This window comes from Alosa pseudoharengus, unplaced genomic scaffold (genome assembly GCF_046254945.1).
Source record: "Alosa pseudoharengus isolate Yale_2024_CS ecotype anadromous, Long Island Sound unplaced genomic scaffold, YU_APseudo_1.1 YU_APseudo_1.1_scf_22, whole genome shotgun sequence".
NCBI classification, from domain to species: domain Eukaryota; kingdom Metazoa; phylum Chordata; class Actinopteri; order Clupeiformes; family Clupeidae; genus Alosa; species Alosa pseudoharengus.
In genome coordinates this window covers 10,531,226-10,545,252 of record NW_027468680.1, presented here as the reverse complement: position 1 = coordinate 10,545,252, position 14,027 = coordinate 10,531,226, and the positions used below count along the sequence as shown (strand labels likewise).

The window sequence follows — 14,027 nt, the reverse complement described above, 5'->3', positions numbered from 1 at the left end:
CACATAGTCCTTCACATATCTTGGTCGCTCCGCAACAGGAATGCCAAACCAGTCAGTTGCTATGGCAGCCTCATTCTCATTATTGCCACTCCACACAATGATAGATGGGTGAGACTTCAACCGCCTGACCTAAGAGAAGAAAAATGGGTGAAATGATTGTTCACGCTCTGTGCATCTAAAAATATAAGCAAGAATGTGTGTGTGTGTGTGTGTGTGTGTACCTGCTGGACAACCTCCTCCCTCACTGTTTCAATGAAGTCCTGTTCCGTTGGATACAGAGCACAGGCAAACATAAAATCTTGCCACACCTGTAGACACACAGACAAGACATACAAATGAAAAAAAATTTCAGGCAAATGTAACATAGACCAACACAAAAATAATCACTTAAAAATGTAATTCCACAAATGCTTGATTGCAAACAGTTATGAATCCTTAACCCCAAAATCATGTTCTCATGTCACATTAAAACACAGAGCTAAGCCCATCATTCTACACTTCTCAATCTACTTCAACTCACTCCCTACCCTTCAGTGTGCAGGCTTTACAAAGCTCCATTTCCTTATTATTTCCTACCCATACACTACTGATGCATCATGCATGTTCACTTTTTAACCCCTTGTTTTGGTCCTTGATGTGAAGTATCCATGGTTACCATGATGCCCAGTTCATCACACAGGCTATAGAATGTGTCCTGTTCGTAGACACCGCCTCCCCAAACTCTCAGTGCGTTCATGTTCGCATCTACAGCCGACTGTAGAAGGTTCCTCAGCCTACACACACATAAACAAAAAAAAAACATAAACACACACACACAAATAGAGTGTGTTTTGTTCATGAGCTTAACACTGAAGGGAGTCAGAGTTAAGGGTGGGGATTAAGTTACACACGTATCAGGAGTCACTAAGTCCTGAAAGGCATGTGCAGGGATCCAGTTGGAACCCTTCAGGAAGATCGGTTGCCCATTGACCCGGAAGTAGAAACTCAAGCCTGGGGAGGAAGGGATGGGCTCCTGTACCAGCTCCACTGTTCTGAATGCCACCTATACACAAACACACACACAGACACATGCACATTAAGAATTACACATATACACAGAAGAATACACTGCACTCACACAAACCGCTTCGAAAGTGTAACTAAACAGAACTGAATTATATTACTGAACTAAACTACAAGAGAAACTGGAAACTGAAAAATAACATTTCAGTACTTAAGCCTCACCTTTGTCTCAGTGTGGAAAGTGACCCTGGATTCTGTTCTGCCTTCCATGAATAGAAGATATTGAGTCTGCTGTCCATGACCATTCGGCCACCACAGGTCCACAGAGACATTCTACAAACATGGATACAGACATAAGGAACTATAACTGGCCTAATGATACATTTCATAGGATTTCCCAAGTTCATAAGCACACAAAAGAGCAAACACAATGTCACTTTTTGATTGTGTTGCTGTCTTACTGAAGGAATCTGAAGATGGAGGGACTGCCTTGGTTGGTCTGGTTTGATTGACAGCTGGAACTTCTGAAACAATTTTAGCTCTGGCAGCACCAATGTAAAACACCCATCTGTTGCCACGACAACATCAAAGGACAACTCTACCTCCACATTCCAGCATGAGAGAGAAGAATCTGTAAAACAGCATTAAACCATGTTTCTATGTACTTGTGAACTTTCTAACCTTGAAATTTCATCAATCACAGACTGAGAGAATTCAGGAGACTGGGTTTATGACCAGAGTTAAGTACATCTACACCATATGAACTTCCACTCTGTCAATACGGGATACATCAGAATAACAATCTTTGGAAATTCCCAAAAATTTAATGCATTTCTTTAACATTCTATGTGTATATGCTTATTCGCCTTCAGCACTTGTCTTGAAGACATAAAGGACATGTTTATGTGTGTATGTATGACCCTTCTTTTTTGTCTACTTCTGTGAATGTGTGTGTCTGTGAGTGCACGTGACAGACAGTGTGACAGACTTTCCATACCCCACACAGTGCTGGCTGTGGAACTCTGCAATCTGATGAAGTTAAAGGCTTGCAGCTCGACACCTCTCAGACCCTGTGTTGGAAATGAAGGACCCCAGTCCCAGCTGAAAGAACACTGGGCCTATACACACACACACACACACACAGACACACACACGCACGCAAAATGTCACCAACAATGTGTGATTCACACTATCATGTATATAACTGACTTAAATAAGTAAGTGGTTGGAGTGAGTCTGCTGTGGTTGCTTCTCAGGACCTTTCCTACCTTTCTGATGAAGTTGACATGGCACTCTCCTTTCTGCACCGGAGGAGGGCATGCAGGCGGGACTTTGTACGCAGAATGGGCAAGATCTCTCTGTGCTGCGTAGGTCACTGCTGACATAAAACTCACCACTAAAATATTGTCATTCGCCACCAGGAGACCTCCAACCGCAAACTCCTAAATACAGACCACAGACACATAGACATGCTGTTATAATATTTAGCCACTCTCTCTCAAGCATACACACATATTCAAACTCGCTCTCTCTTTCTCACTCTCACTCCCTCTTTCTTTCTCTCTCTCTCTCTCACACACACACTCGCTCACTCACACGCACGCATACAAACACCAAGTAGCCTAGCCTAAGCCATGTCTATACAGTTCATGACAATTTCTGACACACACAAACAGTCCCATGATGAGGCATGACAGGCACTCATACTTACATATGACCGAAACATGTTATCTGTGGTGCCAATGGTGACTCCATTGAGGGTGATGGTGGACACTGTGTCAACTCCATCAAACACCAAAACTACTCTCTTCATCCGTCTGAAGACACAACTCAGTTAAATCACTTAGGGCCTACATGTTTGTAAAGTTAAGTTAAGCTAGAGTTATGATTTGTACAAATAAGCAAATTGCCATACCTGGTTGCATGTGGTACCGTGAATGTGAGACTGTACGTCCAGTTTTCTAGAGAAATCCATCTGTAATCAAGATCATTGAACCTATAGTAGGGGTCCTGCGTGACATGTAACGAGTCTGTTTACTTCTTTGCATTGTATGATTGCCACATAGTACCACTAATAAAGGTTACATTCTCTATTTTTATATTAGTGACTCCTCTTGTCATTACATCACGTTGAGAGGCACAAAGGCTGTGCAGTGTGCAGAACAACATATGGTTACTTTTTGTCTTCGCCAATTACCTGAATTAGGTTCTGCTTCTGTAGGGCAGTGTGGACGCATCCTGGTACTTCTGCCGGTAGATTGAACGATCCGTTATTGTTGCGCAGTATCCATTTTCCGTTCAAGCTCTGGGTCTCCACTTCAGTGCCCTGCTCATCAACAATGTCTGTTCTTGAGTGTCTACACAAAGCGACCGTGAATAAAAAGGAGTGTATGAAAGCAAACAGCACTACTTTTCGCTGCACTGATGTCATGGTTTGTCAACATCGCTTATTTACGACATCGATCCGTGCACACATCTGTTTAACAGCAGCAGATTGAAGATTTCAGTTATAAAATACATTTATTTGGAGCTTAATTAAGCAACAGAACGAGCCGAGGAGGAACATAAAAGGCATGTCTATCTCTCGCGCACAACTCAAAGTTTACTTCCTGGTTGTGCATCATATGACATGTCAGCATACAGGTCAGCTGACATAGTGAGTGTGATTTCTACAACATGGAACGCTATGGAGCCAAGTCCCTAAGGTCATAGTGGTGATTTGTGTTTTCTTCAGAGGTACTTTTGCTTTTAGACTTCTTTGTAGAGATCTGTTGTCTTTGACATGGTTATGGTCATGGGATTTGGCTTTGGACACTTTTGTCCAAAGCTAGCCTGGGTGAACCCAGATGAACCTGTTAGCAACTTTGAATTTGCTCTGCAGGTCAGTCTGGAAGTCCAAAGTCAATTTGCATAATAACTTTTTTGGTTAATGTCTTAATGTCTTATAAAGACCACTCTAAGCACCAGAAATTCCTCAAACAGTCTGGTTTGTCCATATGCAAGGTACCTTCAAGAAACATATTTGTTTGACAATATGTATGTTAAAATCAATATTCATAATTGTGTTAATACATACTGTAAGTACTGATACTCTGCTTAATCTTTCTGTTGTTTTTTGCTAGTCAAAGAAAACAAGGCACACAGTCAACAATGGAATTCTTGAAAAGTCTTCATTAAAACAAAATAACATGTAAGTGCATAAATACCATTCAACGGGCAAGCACTTAGGTCTTTTACTTCCCCTCAGGTTACCAAATTCATATACAATATATTGCTATTGGTGAGGCTCATCCAGCACTTTTCCATGAACACATAAATTAGTACCACACACACACACCTCCCCTCTGTATACAGTCTCTGGACCTGAGAACAAACAGACAAGTATTTCCTAGCAGAATTAATGTCAGCAATGCATTTGTTACAACAATATAAAATAATCAGATCTTCAAATGGACAGATACGTTAACCTTCAGTGTTATGTATTGTTACTGGAACTGTGTACCCTCTCCGGCTAAACAGACTATGAAAGGCATTGAGGGCAAGGGTCAGACACATTGAACAGAACACAGAGCCTGCATTTTTTCAGTTAGAGGCCCATCAAATAGAAGTGTAGGGCCACGCACATCTCAGGCCAAAGTTCGACAGGTGCAGGATCCAGCATGAAAGTATCACAAGAGGAAAAGGGATTCGCTCACCATTTAGCTCCCATTCATAATCGTTTTATGAATTAATAACTTGTAAGTCTGAGGAAGAGCCAAGAGCTCGAAACGTTATGCAATAAAAATATTATGAATGGGAGCTAAATGGTGTACGGATCCCTTTTCCTCTTGCTAACCTCCATCAAGAGCATACAAACAAGGCGACATGTTTCCAGTCATATGTTCACAGAAGAAAATATACTACGAGGAAAGGAAAAGGACTAAGCAGGGCTTTTCATATTTGATATTTCATATGCAACAGACTTGCCAACTCCAACAATTTATTTAGTATCCTGTTTTTTTTGTAGCCTCACATCACATTCATCATCTTCATCCATGGTCGACATTTGTTCTTTATGTCAACTTTATTTATCAGTAGGTTCTGTGGTTTGTCCCATCCACTGTCCTCCCAAACCCTGTAACGATGTCAGTGGTCGGCACGGTGATGATGTGGCGGGCCATTGTCAGGATCCTGTGGGGCACTGCTGTCCTCCTGACAGGGTGGAGATGAAGAGACCAAGTCCTCCTCCACTGTTTCTGCTGTGTGTGTGTGTGTGTGTGTGTGATCCTCATGGCACAGTTGCAGTTCTGTGGCAGGTCCTATGCAGCTGTGCAGAGGATGCACTAGTTTCTGTGTTGGTTCCAGCGTCCCCACTACAACCCAGGCCTCTTTCCACACAACTTTTTTTTTTCAGTTTGAACTTCATCTTCCTCCCTCTTGTTGTTGCTCTTCTTCCTGCTCTTCTTCCTGCTCCTCTTTCTGCTCTTCTTCCTGCTCTTCTTCCTGCTCTTCTTCCTGCTCTTCTTTCTGCTCTTCTTCAGAGAATCCCTCTACGTCGTCTTCTTCTTCTTCTCCAGATGAGGAGTCATCAGGGGGGGCTTCCTGTCGTGGGCTTTCTGGGGCGTCGCCGGCAGCAGCTGTCTGATCGGGCGGAGCTTGTTTGACTGGCGAGTGGCACATGGGGCACGTCTCCTGAACATATAACCACTTCCTCAAGCAGTTACCATGGAAATAGTGACCGCAGTATGTGATCACAGCTGACAACATGTCCTGTGGAAAATAGACATTAATAGATTTATCAAATTGCATATTACACATGTTGCACACGTGCCATATGTGCTTACGATTGTCCCTTTGTAAGTCTATCTGGTGGTACATAAAGCATAATGTGTTCACCTAGTGGCAAAAAGACAGAAAGATCACTGTACTTATGTAATGATTGTATCACTGTACTTATGTAATGTATGTAATGATGTAAGTGCATGAATAAGCAACACTACTGCAATACTTGGCTGGTTGGCATAACGTGGACATGAGTATGAGTATGTGTGTGTGTGTGTGTGTGTGAGCGTGCGCCAGTGTGTGTGTGTATGTGTGTGCGTGTGTGTGTGTCTGTGAGCGTGCGCGTGTGTGTGTGTGTGTGTGTGTGTGTGTATATGTGTGTGCGTGTGTGTGTGTGTATGTGTGTGTCTGTGAGCGTGCGCCAGTGTGTGTGTGTATGTGTGTGCGTGCGTGTGTGTGTCCTCACCTGGTAGCAGATGGCGCACACGTCGTTGTGGTCCTTCAGCTGCTGCTGGCTGGCGCGGGGCAGCGAGCTGATCTTGCGGGCGGCCTCGCGGCGCAGCAGGAAGTTGTTCCAGCCGGCGCGCGCCCGCAGCCACACGCTGCAATAGGAGTGCACGATGAGCACCGAGGCGCCCAGCCAGCTCCATTCGCCGAACACGCACTCCCAGGCGCCGTACAGCACCACGCACACGGCCAACAGGAACTCCAGGGCGCGGCACACGCCGTTGACGTAGTACACCACCTCGTCCAGGCCGCTGATGGCCGTGGACAGGCACACCTCCAGCATGAACAGGCCGTAGATGAGCAGCGTGCCCGTCACCTGGGGGACAATCAGGTCAACAGCACAGGTGAGTTCCTCAAGACAGACGACACGGAGAACAATCCACAGAAACACTGTCTCCAGTGTCTCAAAGATGAGCATTATTTCATCATATGGGCATCATCAATGTTGTAATGAAGTAGAGGCCAATTTGCTTGTAAAGCTATGGTTTTAGAACAACATGCAATATCTACCATCATTCATTCATTCACAAACGTACAACTACAATTCATTGTAATGTCACTGCCTACTACGCTGGTTTAATCTATATGCACACTGCACAGCTGTGGTTTGTTTTCAATCTCTGCATAAGCACCAGCATCATCATCATATATTATATATATTCTAATTCTATTACATTAATACACAGGGTTAGATGTTATAATCCCTTGTGCCAAAATCCAAGGTAAAAACACATTCAGAAGCCCCTACCCAAATTAACTTTTTTTTAAAAGCACGCTAACCACCAATCTGCCAACCAATGGTCACAAACACAAGACAAATGGCCCATCTACACAACTATTATAATCACTATCCAACCCATGACGTACAAGTTTGATGAGTTACAGGTCGTGTCCTTTGAACTCACCTGTAGGGAAGTCAGGATGCAGCTGGACAACAGAATGAGGAGCCAGAGGTCCATGACGAAGAACTGAGAGAGTTTGTAGGCCATGAAGATGGGAGAGAGCAGCAGGAACACACACATGCTCAGCCCCCGCATGTGTTTCCATACGCTTCTAATGAGATACAATGGGCAGAACTTAACTCTCACGCACAGACACACACACACACAGAAAACCTGGCTACAAAGACAGTAAAAGCAGGTCAATAAGGCTCAGCAAATCACCTACAGGCTTAGGATGAATCATTCTTCATAGATGGACACCTTCATAGTCATACACAGTACTATGAGAAAAGTCTTCCATGTTTTGCTTTGGCGGTGTTATGGGAGCCATATTCTATTAGTTGGAGTGCAGCCAGAGACTACCGGAGATGAGTTTTGAAGGGCACAGAGGGTGTGTTTTTTTTGTTCTGGTTCAAGTCTGGTTTCGGTGTTGGGCCACCACCCAGTCCGTCAGAAGCTGCTGAGAGATTTGCCGTGTGTGTGTATACATGTACCTGTTTCTGCTGGCAGCCAGCGCGAGTACGATGGGCTCAGTAATCTCGATCATGTTCTGCAAGGTGGACGTGAGGATGATGAAGAGGATGATTGACAGGAGGAAGGACCTCTGCACAGGCGCCATGTCCAACAGGCCCGTCTGCAGGGCCAACAGCAGGAGAGTCACGCCCTCCGTCACCCCTCTGTAATACACACACACACACACACACACACACACACACACACACACACACACACACACACACACACAGACACAAAACCCTTTTACCAACACTGGCAGGCTAACAATAACGCACACATGAAGTCCATTCACCACTATGCAAATTTAACTGTTGCAACAATTTGACAAGCACTCAATAAACAATGGATTTTCTTGAGCAGGGCCGACGAAAATAGAACTGAATCGTAAATAACGTGGCGGCAGCAACAGAGTTGTGGTGCTTGGTGTGTGTGGGGTAGGAATTGAAAACAAAGGAACCAAAGCAGAGTTTCCCACAGAATTGAATTCCATTTGTGGTGGTTGGTTTGCAGAATTAACTTGGAATGGAACAGTTTTTAACAAATTAGCATACCGTGGTTATGATGCTAACCAGATTTAAGCACAATTTAGTACAACCTGGAAAATCATTGTGTGGTGGTCAATGTTGATATTGTGGTAGGCCGCCACAAATAAGTCAATGTATGTGAAACACTGCAAAGTATTCAAACATCAGTAGCGCAGTGCGCTGCACTCATGTTGGTGCCGGCTTGCGGAGGGCTTAAAGCTCCCGACTCATTTCCTTGAGGAGACACAAAGGAGCCCGGACTGACCTGTGCATGACGTTGTGGTTCTGCACGGCTGCATACCCTCCCAGGAAAAACTTGCACAGGTTCATGAGCCCCAGGGCTACGTAAGACACCACACACGCCAGACCCAGCAGAGAGTATGGAGTAGAGCAGCACTCGGACACGCTAAACACACACACACACACACACACACACACACACACACACACACACACACACAGAATGGTCTGCAAGTTATGGGCACTATTTTGGTAAACATCAGGTAGGTAATCTTACTCTGATTGTCTGATGCTTTTCAATCCAACTGTATCAAAATTAGTGGTCCGTCATTTTATCTTGCCGATTAAGAGTATATACTTGCTTGCTTTGAATTGCAGTATTTGTGGGTGTTTGTGTAAATTTGTATCAAACGGTGTGAACCTGAATGAAATGTCATTTGGCAATGCTGGATTATGTGACTGTACCTGCTGAGTAGGTACAGCAGCATCCCCTGGTGGCTGGATGTGGGACTGCCGAGTTGGGCAGCAAACAACAGGAACCAGAAGACCGAGAAGAGCAGAGGTACAGAGAAGCTCTGCCACACTGACAGACACACAGCAAACAACCTGTACACACCCACCACCTACAGAGAGAGAGAGAGAGAGGGAGGGGGGAGAGGGAGAGAGAGAGAGAGAGAAAGAGAGAGGGAGGGAGAGAGAAGGAGTCATGGAACTAGAAAGATGAGTGGTGTGCAGTGGGAGTGAGGAGGTGAAATCCCTAGAGTTAGATATATGTGCATGCATATCAGAAACTTCCTGTCAGTGGCTTTAGCCTGTCTCTGCAATTATGCAGTTGTACCAGGTCTAGCATGTATAAAGTAAAGTTAACTGACTGCCAGAGGCTTCTATCCTAAGCAACACAGAATCGCAACAGCTGGTACGTGTTTTGAACACAGGCCAACCAATTGTCAGGCAGCGAAGTTCCTGCTGCCCCCACCACACCCCTATTGTACTTTTGAGCAGGCGGCAGGCCGCCCTGTCCGCATCCACGTCAGTTACCTGTATCTCTCTGTAGGCAGCCCTCGCCAGCCTGTAGGGCACGAACATGTTGCCCAGCAGGAAAGCGACCACCTGCAGAACGGATATGACCATGGAGGCCGAGGCCACTGTGTTGACCGTGTCCAGGGGCAGGCAGCAGGCGCGGGCCAACAGGGGGAGCAGGTGAGCGGAGAAAAGCCACACCTGACGGGTCCGCATAAGGAACGCACACAGCGTGCACACAATCACCTGACCTACACAGAAAAACACACGTTTTCATTATTAAGTGCACAGTCTGCACTACACAAATACATCACTATGTTATGTTAACCTTTACTTCAGCAGGTGTGTGTGTTCAAGTACATGATGCAGAGAGATGCAAGACAAGTGTGTGTGTTACGTACTTGTAAGAGTTGACACAAAATTATTCAAGGCCTGAGAGTCAAGATACAGCGGCCTGTCCAGGCCATAGCGCACCTCTCCTTGTATATAGTCCCTGTGGGTTGGACAAAGAAATGAATACAATGATGATCATTTACCCTGATCGGTAACCCAATGCCCAGCAGTGAATGACCAAATGCTTTCAAATGTTGATCCAAATCAAGTAATGTATGAGAGAAGATTACCTGCAGATATGATGACCCACATAAAGCAGCATAGCCGTAAGCACGTGCAGATACAGCTGAACAATATGACCCAGTGGCAACAGCAGCATCACCAAGCTTAACAGCTGACCTGAACACAGGGCACACACAGGTCCCAATTTAACAGAGGGGCTGTTCTCTTTCTCTCTCCCTCACACACTCACTCACTCTCACACACACACACAAAGATGGTGAGTTGTTCGGAGCAGTGAACATTGTATCTGTTTAAGCTACTTGGCCTTCATGTGACAATCTTTAGTGTTGTAGTAGCTTACAGTTGTAAAGAAAACACTCACCGACATAATACACGTTCCAGATGACATATTTGTACTTGAAAAGCATATCTTCATTTCTGGCCTTAATGTGCTCTGTGAAACTCTCAACGTCGCATTTGAACAGCAGGTCCAGGGCAAATAAACTAGGCACCCGCAAGGCGACGTTCGCCACGTCTTCCAACCAAGGCATTTTTATCAAACAAACAGCTACAAATTCTTGATGTGGTAAAAGTTCATTCGAAAATAAACCGTCACATTTTGACAAATTATTACTACTCAGGTGCTATTTCTGCTATCAGACTAACCTTATCTTTGCTAACCTCTGGGCGTATTTGAAAAGTCATCCACACCTTGACATCTAACGTTAAATGCTGTTCTGCCTTGCACCAGTTTGATTTCTATATTGGGATAATAAGTAAATGTGATAGGTTAAGGCTAAACGTTACAAGTACACAACAGAAACGTAATGGCTAGGCAACACTTACAATAAACAACTTGACATTAGGCTAACGTTACTTTCGATATTCCTGCCTCCATTTCTGTCACTTAACAACAGAAACCAACATCCGGTAGTATCGTTAACTTGGAAAAAAGTTAGCACAACAGGAAGACACCTGCAGTCAGGTCTGCTACAAGGTGACTTAATGAATATCCTGTGGCTGATGATTAAGCAAACTAGCTACAGATTGATACCTGTTCATCTGCCCAATTTAAAGTAGTCGGCTGCAAGTAGTAGCCTACCTATCAGAATCTACAGCCAGCCTGACTGGCCACCCGAGTTACATTCTGTCTTCATGCGCCTGTAAAGGAACGAACGCTTAGCCTATAATGCGGATGGTTTTTCATGATGTAGGTCTTCCCATAGCCGACAAACTACATGCATTAGTTCGCAGAAATGGAAAGACGTTATCGCTTAACGTTACAACTGAAGAATACGCGAGAATGAACCTCTCCAACCGAAGCAAAACAGTGGAGGGACAGGACAGGCAGCGTGGCGTTTTCCGGCTGAAACGTCACTTTCAAAAAACGTTCAAGAGTCCCTGTTTCAAAATAAAAGACTTCTTCTTCTTCTTCTTCTTTGCATTTTAACGACAGCTAGCATCCAACTAGTTGCATTACTGCCATCTACAGGACTTTTAATGCATTAAACTATATTCTGATAAATAAACCAGTATCCATTAAAAACTTAAAGAAAATTATTTTTCCCCTCCCACTTGACCCTATGTCTAAAATACCTTTTAGACATAGATCTTCTACTCCAATCTCTCTCAAATCTCTGAACAACTCTTGTCTGTGGGAATCATAGTTTTTACAGGACATTATAACATGATGCACTGTCTCCAGCTCCTGACAAGAACACAATCCATTCTGATGTTTTCCTAAAACAAAGAGAGTACTGTTCAGAAATGTATGTCCTATTCTCAATCTTGCAATAATAATTTCCTCCTTACGTCTCATCCCCTTTTTAGAAACATTAATGAGTCAATTACCCTAGATATAGAAAAAAGGTGCCTCCCTTTGTTTTCTTGTTCTCAAAGCTGTTGCCATTTTAAAATAATTTCCTGCCACACAATATTTTTGCCTTCTGACTTAGACAGATTTATGTGGACATCTATAGCTTCCTTTTCCACAGTTTTCTTGGCTAACTTATCAGCCTTTTAATTTGACCTAATGCCCACATGAGCTGGAACCCATAAAAAGTAAATTTCTACCCCCCTTTTTTACATCTCTTATTACCAGTAGAATCTCATATATAAGGTCTTGCCGGCTCTTTGATAACCCTTTCCCTAAACTATTGATAGCTGATACAGAATCACTACATATCAACACTTTACGAGTTTGAATCTGTTCAGTCCATTGCACTGCCATCAAGATTGCATATAACTCCACTGTAAATACACTAAGAAAATTTGAAGTTCTTTTAAAGGTTTGCATATTCCAACCCTGAACAACAAAAGCTGCCCCTGAAGCACCAGATTCTTGATCCTTTGATCCATCTGTAAAAATTAATAAATGCTCTTGATAATTTTCTTGTACATGACACTGAAATACATGCACCAAATCCATCTCAGGATTTTCAGACTTAAACTTAAGCAGCTCTAAATCTTTCTTTGGGACCTCTAGTTGCCATAATGGAATTGAAGGCCACATTTCTCCTGAACAGAAGCTCTTATCTAGAATAGACAGTTCTTGTGCCACAGTCTCCCCTGTCCATCCAAAACATGACAGATAAATAAAAGACTTTAGCCCCGTGCCTTCTTTTGAGCTGTTTTTTTTTTTTTTTTTTGTCATTTTCTGGGGTTAGGTCCTGGTCCTGGATTTTGTTGGCCTGGCCCCACCAGTGTAGTATCTCAGTTCATTTTCATTTCACTGAGATAGTCTTGCAGCTGACAATATAGGCCTAAGGGTCATTCACACCAAGAACGATAACTATAAACAAATATCGTTCTCGTTAATATAAATGATCGAAATGAAATTAATATAAAAGAACGATTTTGTGAACGATAAAAAACTAATAGCCAATCATAACCCATCACATTTTAGCCTCACATTCATTAACACAAGGAGAGACTTTATCGTTATTCAGTGTGGATGCTTTTATCGTTATGGTTATATAGTTATTGTTATCGTTCTTGGTGTGAATGACCCTCTACACTAGGCTAGGCCCAATGTTTCCCTCCGACTGGCACCAGGGATGATAGCCAATCAGCAAAGAGAGGGGATGATGCTTGTTTTGAAATCGAAAGTGACTGTGGTTAACGGTAGCCATGAATATCTAAAAAATTGCAGTCGACAAAAAGTGTGTACATTTATGTACAACAAAGGTAGGCCTAAATACAGTGTCTTCTGACTGCAGATGCAGTAACGTACAATGTAACGTTAGGAATCCCTGATCAATGTGATTGGTTAGACTGGACCAATGATAACAAAGTTAATGCAAAGTCTATACGCCATTTAAGATGCTAGAGTTGGAAATGTTTCCCAATCGTGAGAGGTCATACTCAGCCATGGTAGTGGACCAACAGAGTGGGTCTGGAGACCATGGCTAACATTTTGTAGGCCCCCAAATATGGAACTGTGGTTCCATAAAGGCCTGTAAAGTAAATAAGGAGGTAAGCAAAGTAGGCTTTGTTTTCGGATATCATTAGACAGGATAGTAGACTACATTCTATTCAGAATTTGAGTCTAGAACTGCATGAATGGGACGTGGTTATGGGGCATGTTTCATGAAAAATGCATCTGCACACAATTGGATAGACCTAACCAATCAGAGCAACGAAATAGTCTACTGTGAATCATGTAGGGAGAAGAGCCAAAACACTACCAAAACATCCTTCTTCTCGATAAATGCCTTAATCGCTTAATAGTGATTTTTTTCCCTTTTAAGTTATTGCACTGCCAATATCAACTGAAGCCCGCTCAGGTGATGTAAATGACTAGGCACCATTGCTCATCTGCCCATCATAAAGCCTGCCCAGACGATTTGATCGATGTGCCAAGTTTTCATAAGGGCAAAGAGGCTTCTCAATGGAACAAGTCAGGCCTAGTATATGTCATATATGGATAGTTTGTATGCCGTATTGATAAAACCACTGGTTA

The 14,027-nt window shown here is 43.4% G+C and overlaps 2 protein-coding genes across 3 annotated transcripts in view; both read right to left on the bottom strand.

The window, feature by feature from the left end:
* The window catches only part of manba (mannosidase, beta A, lysosomal), a 7,099-nt gene extending 3,503 nt beyond the window's left edge, over nucleotides 1-3,596 (bottom strand). Inside the window, exons 1-11 of one of the 2 annotated variants that reach the window (XM_076300484.1) lie at nucleotides 3,200-3,596; nucleotides 2,918-3,012; nucleotides 2,714-2,819; nucleotides 2,271-2,444; nucleotides 2,000-2,120; nucleotides 1,464-1,633; nucleotides 1,225-1,335; nucleotides 891-1,042; nucleotides 656-773; nucleotides 222-308; nucleotides 1-129 (exon numbers count right to left, since the gene is read on the bottom strand). The exon at nucleotides 1-129 is cut by the window's left edge and continues 39 nt beyond it. In XM_076300484.1, coding sequence (XP_076156599.1) covers nucleotides 1-129; nucleotides 222-308; nucleotides 656-773; nucleotides 891-1,042; nucleotides 1,225-1,335; nucleotides 1,464-1,633; nucleotides 2,000-2,120; nucleotides 2,271-2,444; nucleotides 2,714-2,819; nucleotides 2,918-3,012; nucleotides 3,200-3,433 — 1,497 coding nt within the window. In that variant the 5' untranslated portion in view covers nucleotides 3,434-3,596. The remainder of the gene's footprint in view (nucleotides 130-221; nucleotides 309-655; nucleotides 774-890; nucleotides 1,043-1,224; nucleotides 1,336-1,463; nucleotides 1,634-1,999; nucleotides 2,121-2,270; nucleotides 2,445-2,713; nucleotides 2,820-2,917; nucleotides 3,013-3,199) is intronic. The other variant, XM_076300485.1, reaches the window with a different exon arrangement.
* Nucleotides 3,597-4,161: 565 nt separating this feature from the next.
* Nucleotides 4,162-11,418, bottom strand: LOC143139757 (RING finger protein 145). The gene is made up of 10 exons (XM_076300483.1): nucleotides 10,449-11,418; nucleotides 10,135-10,243; nucleotides 9,913-10,004; nucleotides 9,530-9,762; nucleotides 8,957-9,114; nucleotides 8,517-8,657; nucleotides 7,706-7,888; nucleotides 7,176-7,323; nucleotides 6,230-6,586; nucleotides 4,162-5,751 (listed from the first exon to the last, which is right to left on the bottom strand). The coding sequence occupies exons 1-10, from the start codon at nucleotides 10,615-10,617 to the stop codon at nucleotides 5,404-5,406; spliced, it is 1,938 nt and encodes a 645-aa protein (XP_076156598.1). The 5' UTR covers nucleotides 10,618-11,418; the 3' UTR covers nucleotides 4,162-5,403.
* Nucleotides 11,419-14,027: the final 2,609 nt, after the last annotated feature.

Bases quoted from the DNA above. Each gene is read 5' to 3' on its own strand.
- LOC143139757 (XM_076300483.1), bottom strand. From the start codon at position 10,617: ATGCCTTGGTTGGAAGACGTGGCGAACGTCGCCTTGCGGGTGCCTAGT. The intron at 9,115-9,529 runs GTAACTGACGTG...CTCTCTCTGTAG, and splicing joins CTGCCTACAGAGAGATACAG to GTGGTGGGTGTGTACAGGTT. The intron at 5,752-6,229 runs GTGAGGACACAC...TATTTTCCACAG, and splicing joins TGTGCGCCATCTGCTACCAG to GACATGTTGTCAGCTGTGAT.